Raw genomic sequence first — 14243 nt, 5'->3', positions numbered from 1 at the left:
CCGTGGAAGAGAGAGATGGAGATGGAGAGAGAGACAGAGGGCTAATTGTCCAGGCTAGCTAGCAAAGTGAAATGAAAGAGTTGTGTGTGAGCAGATGGAAGGAGGACATTTCCTGAAAAGAGAGTTTAATTCGGAGCAGAGACTCAAATGGCACCAAGTTGATCTTATTTTAGATAAGAGTCATATTTACATAACGGCAACTTATTGGATAGTATACATAGTATAGTAGGATAGTATAAGTACAAGTACAGCGGCACCGTCAAAAAGCGGTGTTATATTGGCCTCTAGTGGTTGAAAGCTGCACTACACCATCAGCATCATCAGAACGACAACCCAACTTGCTAGCAAAAAACTAAAGTGAAAGAAAGTACAAAGAAATTGTGGGTAAAGATTTAGTCTTTAATTTGCCATCAAATAAATGAAAATAAGTTATATTTGATTTGATCTGCTGGGAACAGTTTAAGCTACACTTTCCCGGCTATGTAATTATTATTTATTTGATGTGTTGTTGTTATGCAAATTAGGAAATGGAGGCGGGAGTTTGGGGATAAGAACAACAATTGCAAGTGGATGATTACCAGGCCAAGACATGGCGTGTGGATGCCCCCCACCCCAAAGAAGAAGGTCTCCACCACCGTTGAAGGTAATATAATTGCAATGGAAGCGCCTACATTTTCCCTTACCAAAATAAATATCTTTTTCCTGGGCAGGCCTACAAAGGAAGCTACTTTTCCTAAAAATATATTGACATTTCCTTTGAGTCTCATGTTGGAATCTTAACTACTAAACAATCCCCAATGTTAATTGTAATGTTAAATGTAATTTTATTACTTTGAAATAATCGAATTATAAGGAACTACGATTCAAATCATGTGCCGTTTAATACGACATTCTGTATGAAATAATAAGCCATGTTTTCGGAGGAAAACGAGCCCAAGCTTGTAGTTCCTCACCCGGCCGCCAGATGTCCTCATAGCGCCATCTTTGTCATCCCCAAGACACACCCTGACAACAAGCATATTGTTGTAAGTTACATTTATATTATTCGTGTCTTTACAATCCGTGATACAATGAAACCAAAAAGAGGAAGAAAAAGCACACATTAAGATGAAAATAAACCAAACTATAAAACATATGATTGTCACTTACTGCCAGTCACAAAAGCAAAGCAAATCCCAGGAAACATACAGGCAATAAATAATCTAGACAAATCTGTACAATATGCACAAGAGGGGTACAATGGGGGTGCAAGTAAAGCTTGGCAGGAGTCAGAACTTTACAGAACACAGATGGAGCGTTGACTCGCTTGGATGCCCCCCCCCCCGTTGGGAACCAGGAGCAAATGGGCTCATTTCATTTTACACAAGCGTAAGACATTCCCATTCCGTGTTTTGTTTGATGCTTGTTGTCGGGTGGCGGGCTAAAGGGGGGGGTGTCGGGTCAGAGCCGAGCACACTTGGCACGTTGGACACGTCAGACATGTCAAAGTCTCTGCAGTGTGAAAGGAAGGGTGGGGGGGGGTCCCGTCCAGTCCAGTTAGCCAGAGTTGAGGAACTCCAGCGCCACCTCGTAGCAGAACTTGTACTGCTCCTGCAGGAACGAAGAGGGGGCGCCAACATCAATGGGCTTCTTGGCTTGTAGCATACATGCTAACATCGTGGCAGCTCACCAGCAGGTCCACCATGTTGGGCTTGTTGTTCCTCAGCGTCTTGACGGCGTGAAAGACGTCCACGGCGCGTTGGTGCTGCAGCATCTCACACACGATGCTGATGGCGCAGAACGTGCCGCTGCGGCCGCCCCCGTTCCTAGAAACACGCAAACGAACGTTTCTCTCAGCGTATATCCACGTCATCGATGTCATCGATACTGTATCGCCGGGATGGCCAAAGTGTGGCAAAAAAAGAGCAAACATGCAGAATGTGAAGCTTGGAATGTGTGGAATACGCTCACATAATTAACATGAGTTAGTCATTAATAGGAAAAGTTCAAAGTTCATAGTGATGAATATTAGTTATCCTCAAACGTCCACCGTTTAAAGCCATCGTGCTAGCAGTCCAGCGTTCTGATGATCATATTTCTTGAACCATTTGTAAATGAACGAACCTCCAAACAAGCCAACAACCTGACTCAACGTGTCGGTGCATCGTTGACGACGGCCGCACGTCCATCACCAGGACGAGCGGATGTGTTTGCTGTTGCTGGACTTACAAACAGTGGACCACGGTGCGTCCTTCTCCTCCGTCGTACTCCTCCTGCCACTTGTCCACCTGCCTGATGAGCTTGAGGAAGGAGCGCTTGGACATGGGCGTGTCTCGGTACATGGGCCAGCCCAGGAACTGGAACTGCTGCACCATGCGGTATCCGTCCTGAGGCTGGAGGATGACAAAGCGTCACGGAGGCTGGGGGCCGACTGGACGGATGAGGGCGGGGTGAGGGCACGGATCCGCGTGTTGATGGATGAGAACGGTTACCGTGGGAGACGATGGCTAGTTAAGCCGTCTGCCGTTCAGACACTCTAAATCACACTCAGACACGTGGATCGATACCGCCTGTCAGCTGGCGTGCGTGATTAGATGGGCGCAGCACATACACATATATATATATATATTTTTTTTTTGTACTTGGGGAAAATCTTGGCACACCACTAACCAAAATATATGCTTTGGTGTATTTACCCATATACTGTGGTGTTTTTAAGAAACTACAATAGTAATGATGCAAAGTGGCGTCACGGACGTCGCAGAGCGGTGTTCCCTGGCCAGTGCGTGCGGGCCGTTAAAGGCGTGCGCTATAGATTCCGCCAACATAGATGCAGCAGAAGGAAGCTGGTATCTGCTGGTATCTGCTGGTATCTGCTGGTGTCTGCTGGTGTCTGCTGGTGTCTGTCGGTGACGGCCTCCTTGTTAACGACAGAAGGACTCGGCCTCTGCACAGCTTGAACGGACAACGGCAGCGAGCGAGCAAGTGGGACGTGTGATGGTGGAGAATAAATTGGCGCTCGTTGCAGGAAAAAAAACAAGTTAGCAAAAGTTGATAAAAAGTTATTTTTCCCGTACCCGTGCTGCGTTGTAGATGCGGAATATTCTGCTGATGATGTCCTCCTCCAGGTCTGCAGACACAAACTCCACCTGGATGGGACCGTGGCGGTGGACTCCGTTCTCGGGCCAATACTGAGGACACAACTACACACACACACACACACACACGGAATACTTTAGAGTGCATGAGTTAAATAAAGAGGCTGAAATAAAGATGGTGATGGTGGACGTGCTTGATGCCACCGACAGCTGCACTTCCTGCCTTCCACCTCGCCCACTACAGTGAGAATATCCAATGAAAGACTTCCCTCTATCCTCACCGGGTGGGGGGGGTTGGGGGGGGGGCATGGTGTGTGTGTGTGTGTGTCAGTGAGGGAGAGAGTCTTGTGTCTTCTGGCTTTCATCCTTGGGTGTTATGACAGAGCCCCGGGCTAAGAAACGTGGAGATTCTTCTACCAACACAAAACACTCAGGGCCGCCCTCGCCTGCACTCACACCGCACTTCACTGATACACAACACACACACACACACACACACACACACACGGGTGGGGGGGGCTGGGGGCTGGTGTCCCATTAGTTTGATTGGTCAACGCCATGTGCACATTTACAGATATTTATTGTATTATTGTTCCTCCGCATGGCAATATTATTATATAGAATTGAATGATGACCCTGCATGCATTGCAATATATTTGATTATTAATATTATTCAACCTTCATTGCATGCATTTGCATCCGTTATGATATTTCTATCAATCCTGTTCAATCTGAAAATGCAATGTTTAATTTATAAAAAATATATCATAATATATACATATACATTGTAACTCATGAACAATAGCTACAAATATATATCACATCATTTTATTTATATTTAAAATAAAAGATGTATTTATTAGTCCTGTTTAATTTTTCACTGTGCAATCAAAAAAATATGATTTTATAATATATGTCATGTCACATGATAACTGGGTATGTATGTTTGAGTCACATGATAACTATGAGTCACATGATAACTGGGTATGTTTGAGTCACATGATAACTATGAGTCACATGATAACTATGAGTCACATGATAACTATGAGTCACATGATAACTGGGTATGTTTGTTTGAGTCACATGATAACTATGAGTCACATGATAACTGGGTATGTTTGAGTCACATGATAACTATGAGTCACATGATAACTGGGTATGTTTGAGTCACATGATAACTATGAGTCACATGATAACTGGGTATGTTTGAGTCACATGATAACTATGAGTCACATGATAACTATGAGTCACATGATAACTGGGTATGTTTGAGTCACATGATAACTATGAGTCACATGATAACTATGAGTCACATGATAACTATGAGTCACATGATAACTATGAGTCACATGATAACTATGAGTCACATGATAACTAACTGGGTATGTTTGTTTGACTTGTTGCTGTTCTTCCTGTTTGTTTTAAATACAACAAAATGGACCGTCGGAAGTCAAACAAGCCGGAGTTCAAACGGGACAAGACGGTCCAAAACCTACCTGAGCGGGGTCAACGTCGTTGAGCATGACGATGGAGGTGCAGTGGTAGTCCAGGACCAGCCTCCAGAAATCCTTGACCGTGTTCGGCAGAGGATGCTGTGTCACGATGAAGGCGGACGGCTGCTTGTAGCTCTGAGGGACAGACGGAGACAAAAGAACTTGGTCAAAGGTTGAAGACTTGGTCGTGTGGACCGAGTGAGCAGTAAGTAACAATTTATGAGTCTGAACAAAAGCACCAGCGTAGAAGGAGCGGCGTTGCTAGTCGCCGTTTTCCACCACATTAGCCGTTACCCATGCTGTAGAAAGCTAAGACTAACATGCTAAAGCTAGTTACCGTTGAAGGAACCTCTTTTCTTGAGAAACCTTGGACCGTCCAGTCTCTACTTCCGGATCAGGTTTGGGATCCAACACATACGGATGGATGTTAATTGCCGTTTATTAGAATCAACTGCTGTGTCGTTAGCTAGCGGCACAAACTGGAACTCCTATTAAGTTCTCGCTCGTGTGACCAAGCGGAACGGGCGTGCCTGGAGGGGGCCGTGGGTGGAATAAATGAAAACGGACCATTTTCACGGGAACCACGAAATCCAAAGAAATCCAGCTGAATGGGTGCAGACTCTGGAAGATCTAGAAAGCTTTGTGTGCTGGTTATGTCGTGTAGCCACAACTCAATACAAAGGGCCAACAAATGAGCAGAATAGGTCCCGTTAAAAAAATGAATTCTGGTTTATAATCCTATAATATTTGGCTGACTTTATCAACATTGTAACGGACGGGGGCTCAAACACGTACATCCATGAGGGCGGCGTTGATGTAGTTGGAGCTCTCGCCGTCAATGGTGATGAGGAAGGGCAGGCAGCGGTCGGGGGGCAGGACGTCCATGCAGCGGTTCTTCTCGTGGTTCCTGGGCAGCAGGGCGATGCTGCAGTCCTCCACCCTCAGCGTGGGCGTCACCATGTTCAGCGTCTGCCGGCACAAACCAACATGCTTACGCTGGAACCCGCTAACGTGCTAACTGTGCCGTCTTACCCGAAACTCCTCCTTGATGGGACTGGAGTTAGTCTGCGGGTCCAGGCGGTTCATGTCGTAGTAAACCGAGCGGAACTGTCCGGCGGGAATGGTGGTGTCGCCGCAGAGACACGCCTCCAAGATGGCGTCGTGAATGAAGACGTACTGCTCCTGCAAGGCAAGGCATCCTCATTGCGAATCCGTCTGGCAAGGGCGACTTTGACCTCGGGTTGAACCGGCCTGACTATTCCCGGAGCCGTTTCCCGTGACTAATGTTTGTCTTTAAGGTCACATGACGTCTTTTGCTGCGCTTGCTGATTTGGTACGAGCCTGAGGAGGGGATCGCTGCACCGGTTGGACCGTTCCGCTGACCCAAATACACGCTGACAACCTCAACGTGTGGCTTAGCATATACGTATGTAGTAGTGCTGTGGTATTATTGTAGTATTATTTTTAGGATCCAAATACCAAGATGCTAGCAGCACAATCTGATATGATGGAAACTTGGAGTGGTGGGGTCCCTGGTGGTGGGGGCCTGGCTTTGTGGGGTGGTGGGAGGCAGTCACTCCACTTTCATTCTCAGTGACAGCTACATGTACACATACTATGTATTTATGCTCCAAATATACACTTACAGACATACTTGTACACATGTACTTACAGTATACATACTGTATACGTACATGTACATATACACCTATCAAAGTACTTCCACACATAACTCACTGATTTATCCACAGTGATGTTGTTGGTTTTATTACAGTGATGGTGCTAAGATGCTAATTTAATCTGTTTTTTTTTTTTTAGAGAGCTTCACATTTGAAATAGGTGTCTCCCAATGACATGCATTGTTAGCTAGCTCATATTAACTCTTTTTCTGGTGTTACAATACACAGAAAAGGGAAAGAAATAGGTGTTCATGTTTCACATAAGGATTGGGAATGATGGACAAAATTCCAAAGAAAGTGGTGTGATGGCACTATATGCAGGGGGAAGAAAGAGTTTGGCTGGTAAGAATCCAGCAGAGGGCGCTGTCTCCATGCATCAATTCACATAATGTTTTCCAGCAGGAAGATGCTTTGACAAGATGTGCTGTTTTCTAGGAAGGGTTTCTTCAGCGTCCAGCTGACTTTACTGTAGTATATTTTTAATAACTATGAGGGATATTATAGGGCAGCAACATATGCTAAGAAGTAAAAAGCATATGCCCCCCCCCTTTTGCTGTTCTTATTTTCAAAAGTTTGTTCTTAAATAATGTTGCTAAGTTTTTCCTTTTGTAATATTCTAACTTTATTGAGATCATTTTCCTGCAATGCCATCAAATATTGTTCAGTTTTTTCTCATATTATGACTTAAAAAACAAAGGAAGGAGAAAATGGCGCCCGTCTCTTCCTCCTCCCTCTTTCATCCGTCAGTCAAGCAGCTGACACGCCGCCGCCGCCGCCGCCGCCGCCGCCACTGCCAGTTGATGGAAATGTGTTCTGAAGTGACATTTCCAGCAGACACCGGCTTGTCATTTCCCGCTAAAATCCACGCTCGCTCGCTCGCACAAGGTCGGCGATGAGACGACACGTGCGGCTCCTCGTTAAGGAAGGACGGGACCTCCTGACCCCCTTCGCTCGCTTGATGATGGCCAGCGCTTCAGCCAATGAGGTGCGGGGTCCGTGCACGGCAACGAGCCCACCGGGTCGCCAGGACTCTTACCGGGGTACGGATGTGTTTTGGTTGACTTTGAAGGTCACTGAACTTGAGGGGAGGAGTGACTCAGCGGCGCTTGAGGTGCGCACCTCCCTGACAAGGACGCCGTTGTGAAACGTTAAAGCCAACCATGCCTGGGATTCAACGGGAATTCTCTCAAGTGACACCTCCAGACGGCTCAGGAAGTCCCAAATGTGCAAGCCTGCTGAAGTCCTTTACTGCAGCCCACCTTGGGAGGGGTCTGGCTTTTCACCTGGGGGGTTTCCAAAGTAGAAATCTCTGAATTTTTAGATCCCTGTGAGGATTCCCATCATTCATCCGCTCATTCTCCATCTCATGAATCATATTTTTCATTTGCTCAGGGAAGTTTCCTTTGCTTCTTTCCTTTCCTCAAGGCAGCATTATCTTCCAAAAGTGCCTTGATATCCTCCTGTACGACCTTGACCCGCTAACCATTGCTTAGGATCCAGTTCCCGCCAGCCGGACTGGCTCTGCGTCTTTGACTTTGGGTTTGGTATTGTTGCTAGGCAACCTCTTTCAACTTCAAAAGCGGCCTGGTTAGGTTGGCTTGCTAGCTGCTGTCAGCACTTGGAACTTTTATTTGGAGAAGTCTGTAGTTGATATGTTAGTAGCTGAAAACTCCCAGATACTTCCTTTACACGCAACATCAAGGAAAGAGCATTCCAACATTAGGAGAATCAAATCCAAACATTATGGGGATGAAGATAATATGAAATGAAAATTGAAAAAGTTTTACCAAAGAAACAATACAATCCCAAAACAGACAACATCACGTCTTGTCCAAGCGCGTGGTCAAGTAGTTAGTGTTCTGGACTTAGGAGCGCACACCTTGGGTTTGAATCTCCACTAGTAAGCATCATTGGTATTCATCAGGAAGGGCATCCCGAATTTAAAGGGCTCACGCCCAAAACCGTATGGGGATCAAAAAGATGTGCTGTGGCGAGCCGAAAGAAAGAAACAAAAACGTCTTGTCAAAGCATCTTCCAGCTGGAAAATGTTGAGTCAGTGGACTTTTGAGAACGTGCTCGCTGCTGGATTGACAACTGCGGATAGCGCCATGCAAGCATTTTCATTAGAGCATTAGAGCAAAGAAATCCACAAATGTGGAGAGAGAGCCTTGGATGCATCCTACCTCGGTCTGGACCATGTTGACCCTGCGTGACCTCAGCTCCCGAACGCAGTTGTAGATGTCCACCACGCCCTCACGCTCGGCCATGTCTAGCATGATGTCGATGACGATGAAGCAGCCCGTCCGACCGGCACCGGCGCTGGCAATTGAATCATGTGGAATTGAATGATAGTCTCAACATCTCAATGGGAATATTTGAAAGATAGAAATGTGTGAAACCAGTTCTGCTGTCCTAGACTATTTGCTGTCAAATGGGGGCCGGGGGACCGACCTGCAGTGGACCACCATGGGCCCAGCGTTGCTCAAGGTCTTGGACTTGACCCGTCTGATGAAGCCCAGCAGGCCGGTGGAATGGTACGGGACGCCGTGGTCTGGCCAGCCTGTGAAGTGGAACTGACGGATTTCCCGGATCTCATGGATGCCTCTCTGGAGTCGCCATGGAAACGCACACACATGAACACTCGGGGTAAGATGCATGTATAAACGTGCGTGTCTAAACCTCCCCTATACCCTCGCTTGCCAAAGTGGGGTACACGAATTGATCAGCTGATCAGCTGACAGCCTATTCCACTTCCATAATCCATTGATTGATTTGAATTGATAGATTTTTTTTTTTTGCATTTTGAAGCCCTACTCAGATCCTTCTTAAAGGGGACCTATTACGCTCTTTTTAACCCTTTGTATTGACTTGTGACTCCTATAGAGCAGCTACACACAATTACCTGCACAGAGCTTTCTAGATCTTCCAGAATCTGCACCTATTCCAGTTGAATTTCCTTGTGACTAATTTAAAACATTCCACTCACAGCCCGCTTTCGGGCACGCCCACTCTGCTTTGATTGGTCACACTGCCAAGCGTTCCCAAACACTTCTGGGCTACTTCTGAATCCTGCTTTCTAATTTTGTGTAAAAGTAAGTTGATTATAAATGAATAAACGCTTTGGAGAGCGACTTGAAAAGTGGCTAGGAGCTTTTGGTGGGACTACTACTACTACTGGATGCACACTCTGTAATGCTACACACAGTTAGGACACTTCCAAATTGTTACTTGGAGCTCGCGCTTCTGACTCGGTGGTGGGGGCGGGGCCTAAAGCTTGCGCTTCAGACGATGTACCTAACGAAGTACTCGGCGTATCCTTTGCGTACCTTCTCCACAGCAAAGGTGCGGATGACGTACTCCGACAGCAGTTCGGTCTCGATGAGCGTCACCTTGATGTCTCTGTAGATCTCGGTGTCGTCTGGCCAGTACTTACAGCACTTCACCTGGAAAACACAACTCATCAAAAATCATATCATAATCAATATAATATCAAGCGATTACCGTCGTAGTTGTTTATTTGGCGGCATCCCGGCCTACTCTCCCTGTCCTTGGTGTGCTGTGTGGGGAAGTCTTAGAAGCGTACTGGAGTTGCAAAGTGAATAATTGGATGGAGACGTTAACCCCCCCCCCCCCGTCATCCCATCTTTTTCCCATGTCAAAATGAGACAGGATGCGTATTATTATTCCGGAAGAAATGAGAATTTCAAGTATGAACGGACAGCCTCGTTTGCACGTGAATGGGATTAAATGGTAGCCAACTCTGCTGCTTACGCTTTGGGATGTTACAGAGGACGAGGGAGGGAGGGGGGGGACAAGATGGGCAAAAAAAGGAAAAGTGTATGAGGTGGCGCTCCAATAATGATGTGAAATCATAAACCCTGGACTGTTAAGAAGAGATTTCCCTACAGAAATCTAAAACACTCCAGTGGAAATATTACTCGTATTAGCTATAATAAGAGTGCAGAATTACCCCCCCCGCCCACCTCCTTCAATTAAAGTGTTACTGGTGGGGGCAGACTGCTGCTGATAGACTTGAGGACATCTATCTGATGCTTTGGATGGAGCCGCTTCAACGTTCCTCCGAGGAGTCCATGAGCTGGTTAGCGATGAAATGAGAATTCCACAACTCACACGCACACACACACACACACGCACACACACACGCACACGCACACACACACGCACACGCACACACGCACACGCACACACACACACACACACACACACACACACACACACACACACACACACACACGTGGCTAATCCCCCGATGACAACTCCTCCCAGCCAGCAGCGGTTAGGTGGAGGCCATTACATTATTGGATGTCGGAATTGTGCGCTCCGTTAGCCTGCAATTAGCCCGCTTAGATTCCAAGATGGCACCGCAGAAAAAAGTCCAATAAAACACGCCAGGCCACTTGACAACTATTCCTACTTTCATCCATCCATCCTTCTTTTATCCAACCATCCTTTGTCTATCCATCCATCCAGCCATCCATCCATCCTTTATCCATCCAGCCATCCATCCATCCTTTATCCAGCCATCCATCAATCTTCCTCTGCTTATAGTATGATGACTACAGTATGAATACTACAGTATGATTACAGTATGAATACTACAGTATGAATACTACAGTATGATTACAGTATGAATACTACAGTATGAATACCACAGTATGAATACCACAGTATGAATACTACAGTATGATTACAGTATGAATACTACAGTATGAATACTACAGTATGAATACTACAGTATGAATACTACAGTATGAATACTACAGTATGATTACAGTATGAATACCACAGTATGAATACTACAGTATGAATACTACAGTATGAATACTACAGTATGAATACTACAGTATGAATACTACAGTATGATTACAGTATGAATACTACAGTATGAATACTGCAGTATGAATACTACAGTATGATTACAGTATGAATACTACAGTATGAATACTGCAGTATGAATACTACAGTATGAATACTACAGTATGAATACTGCAGTATGAATACTACAGTATGAATACTGCAGTATGGCTTCCACAGGTCGTTCCTGTGAGTTTTTAGACTTTCTATGGAAGTGCATGTGTGCGTGGAAGTGCATGTGTGCACGTGCACTTGATGGTAAAGTAGGAAGTTTGAAATCTTCCAACAAATGAAATACTCCTACACCCCCCAGCCGGTACAGAGGCAGAGCGTTTCCCCAAATTCATCAGCCCATGGACGCAGCAGATGGCCCGCTGTGCTACGCTACAGCGCCTTTACGAGGAAGCTCCACTCAGCCTCCATTGGACGGGGATCATATAGCAGATGCTCTGGGGGCCCCCTGTGGGTAGACCCCCCCCACTCCCCTTCCTCCTCCTGCGCTGCTAAGCAGGTGTGGGGAAGAGGAGGGGCGGGGCTGGGTGTCTGCACAGGAAGGGCCCTAATGAGGTACCAGGAGAGGGCGGCCATGAATCACCACAAAGCTGCAACGTTCACATCAGCAGAATTTAGACGTGCGTTCGTGTTTCCGCCACAATGTGTCGGAATGATCAACTTCCACGCTCGGCTCAAGTTAGTGCCACAAATGACAGCAAATAAAAAATATTATGGAACGCTCCCCTCAAGCACGCTGGGGAGGCGGAGCCTCCACTGCTACCCGAATGTGCTAACGAAGCTCATCCATCAGCTCTTGGGGGGGGGGGGGTACTCACCCTGCCCACCTCCACCAGGTTGGTCACCATGACGATGGCAGCCGTGTTCTCCTGCCACACCATCCTCCAGAAGTCCAACACCGTCTCCTGCATGGGGCCTGGAAGGACAGGAAGCACACCTTGACAACCTTTCACAATAAAGCTCTTATGCTTTACTTAATCCATGCAGATTTTTCAAGGTCAAACTCGAGCACTTCTCACCCCCCCCCAGTTTAACCAACTCCTGCACATGAAAGGAGGTGCTACTAAAAATGACAAGAAAAGAAAAAATAACATGAGATGAATTTGTTCATAGGAGAGTTTCAGTTTCATGTTTGGAAAAGAAGGAATCTTTGGTAGCTGAAGCACTTTGGAAACAAGGTGGGGGGGGGGGGGGGAGAGCAATAATTGTAGATGAAGAAAGAGTTCATTCATTTATTACACAGGTTAATTAGAATGACGATGAACATTTGCTTAATCAAAAGGCAGAATGGAATTATTCCAAATTAATTAGCAAATGCAAATTTTGACATAGTTGACAGCATTCTAATGAACCCCCCCCACCCCTCCCGCCCCCAATTGCCAGGAGGAATAAGTACAATCATGCAGATGCACTAACTTTAACTAATTACCACAACTAACTCATCCAATCAGACAAAAACACAAACATTCTTGTACTGACATTCTGTATGACCCAAACTCCATTTCATCATAAAAAGATCAAATAATTCCATTCAATAGTTGAAACCTAATGACTATTACACTTTTTATTATTAACTCATTCCATGTCAGACATTTTTAAAAAATGATTTGGAACTTAGGTTTTACGGTTTGTTTTTCAGGCTTAAAACGGCACCAAATGTGTCCTGTTCTTCCCGGGAGTTGTTGTCCTTCCCGGGAGTGGAGCGCAGCCAAGAGGTCACAAAAGACCCCACACTGCAGGTCTCACTTGCCTGAGTGAAGGTCAGTGTTCATGCCGCTGGACCAAAATGGCCTGCATGGCCCAGTTCCAAGATGAAAACCACCACTGAACAAAAAGTTCCTTAACGTGTGTCTCGATTTTGCCGAGACCTTGAGGAGAAAATGAGGAAAGAAGTTGAATGCGTCCCATTACTTCTGGTGTCAAAGTGGACTTCATTAGACACAAACGAGGAGTTTCCACGATGGCCCCTCCACGTGGTCTTTCTTGTTTTTAGCCACCAATCAGGATAAAACCCGTGTGAGCCTCCTGACAGCTAGGAAATATCACATTTCTCATATTTCTTCCATCAACTCCTCTTATTTCCAGTCGCTCTCCCATTTCCAAAGACGTTTGGAGGATCTCCCGGCCCAGTCAGCGCGGCGTCGCCAACAAACTGCAAGCTCCGAGCGCCCACCCGTCCGCCCACGCCGGCCCCCGGGGGAGGCCTGGTGGCGGCGGATGCTACGCTACGGCGAGAAGTTTGGGCAAGTGAGAAGCAGGACAGCTGGTGTGGAGGTAGCACTGGGGCATGGTTATCTTTACTATGATTATTATTATGATGGTTATTACTATGATTATTATTGTGATGGCGGACAAAGCCTTGGCGGTGCCAAACAAGATGACAGGAAGTGGACAAACGGCTGAAATTGAGAACTTCCTCAACTTCCTTTGTTTGTTGCTCTTCCTGACGAATACCGACGATGCTTACTAGCGGGGACTCAAACCCGGGGCGTTTGCTCCAGAACGCCAACCACTGCACCACCCTGACTCTATTGAAGATATCAGGTGTGGGACATATTATTTTTAGTCCACAGTATCAGATATCGATATCACAGCTACCTGAGCTGTACCATGACCTTTAATGTGACTAGTAAGTACTAGTAGTACTAGTAAGTACCAAATACGATGACCACAACATAAGACAAGAACCATGGGATATCAGTGATATCAGTGAAAGCATATTTTGTTGCTATGGCCATGATATCCAATTGTCAGTATTGAAAAAGTACAGTATTACTTAGTAGTAGTAGTAGTAGTAGTACAGTTTTAGAAAATTGCTCAGGGAATATTTTCCCAATTTCTGCTGGCTTCCAAATAGCTAATAGGACAATTGGAGATCAATTAATGAGAGATTTTCCAATCAGGATTTTATGCTGCCGATACCGATACGGATATCGGAAGTGAGAGATTAAAGCCGTCTATCAGCCATACCGATGCCCAAGGCTATCAGGAATACACAGACATACTAACTAAGGAATATCATTCCAATTGTAGGAAATAGGAAATACAAATGTAGCACATTTTCCCACCAAAAACAAGGTTTAGTCTTTGTGGCGAATGATTGCGTG

General features: G+C 45.9%; 1 protein-coding gene across 1 annotated transcript in view; it reads right to left on the bottom strand.

The window, feature by feature from the left end:
* Positions 1-143: 143 nt before the first annotated feature.
* The window catches only part of LOC131109381 (receptor-type tyrosine-protein phosphatase mu), a 110735-nt gene continuing 96635 nt past the window's right edge, over positions 144-14243 (bottom strand). Inside the window, exons 25-35 of the mRNA XM_058061315.2 lie at positions 11955-12052; positions 9576-9692; positions 8701-8855; positions 8433-8568; positions 5603-5752; positions 5366-5539; positions 4574-4705; positions 3057-3182; positions 2209-2372; positions 1670-1805; positions 144-1590 (exon numbers count right to left, since the gene is read on the bottom strand). Of these exons, the coding sequence (XP_057917298.2) occupies positions 1537-1590; positions 1670-1805; positions 2209-2372; positions 3057-3182; positions 4574-4705; positions 5366-5539; positions 5603-5752; positions 8433-8568; positions 8701-8855; positions 9576-9692; positions 11955-12052 (1442 nt within the window). The 3' untranslated portion in view covers positions 144-1536. The remainder of the gene's footprint in view (positions 1591-1669; positions 1806-2208; positions 2373-3056; positions 3183-4573; positions 4706-5365; positions 5540-5602; positions 5753-8432; positions 8569-8700; positions 8856-9575; positions 9693-11954; positions 12053-14243) is intronic.

This window comes from Doryrhamphus excisus, linkage group LG2, assembly GCF_037039965.1.
Source record: "Doryrhamphus excisus strain RoL-2023G ecotype Guam linkage group LG2, RoL_Dexc_Guam_v1.1, whole genome shotgun sequence".
Taxonomy (NCBI): Eukaryota; Metazoa; Chordata; class Actinopteri; order Syngnathiformes; family Syngnathidae; genus Doryrhamphus; species Doryrhamphus excisus.
This window is presented reverse-complemented; position numbering and strand designations above follow the sequence as displayed.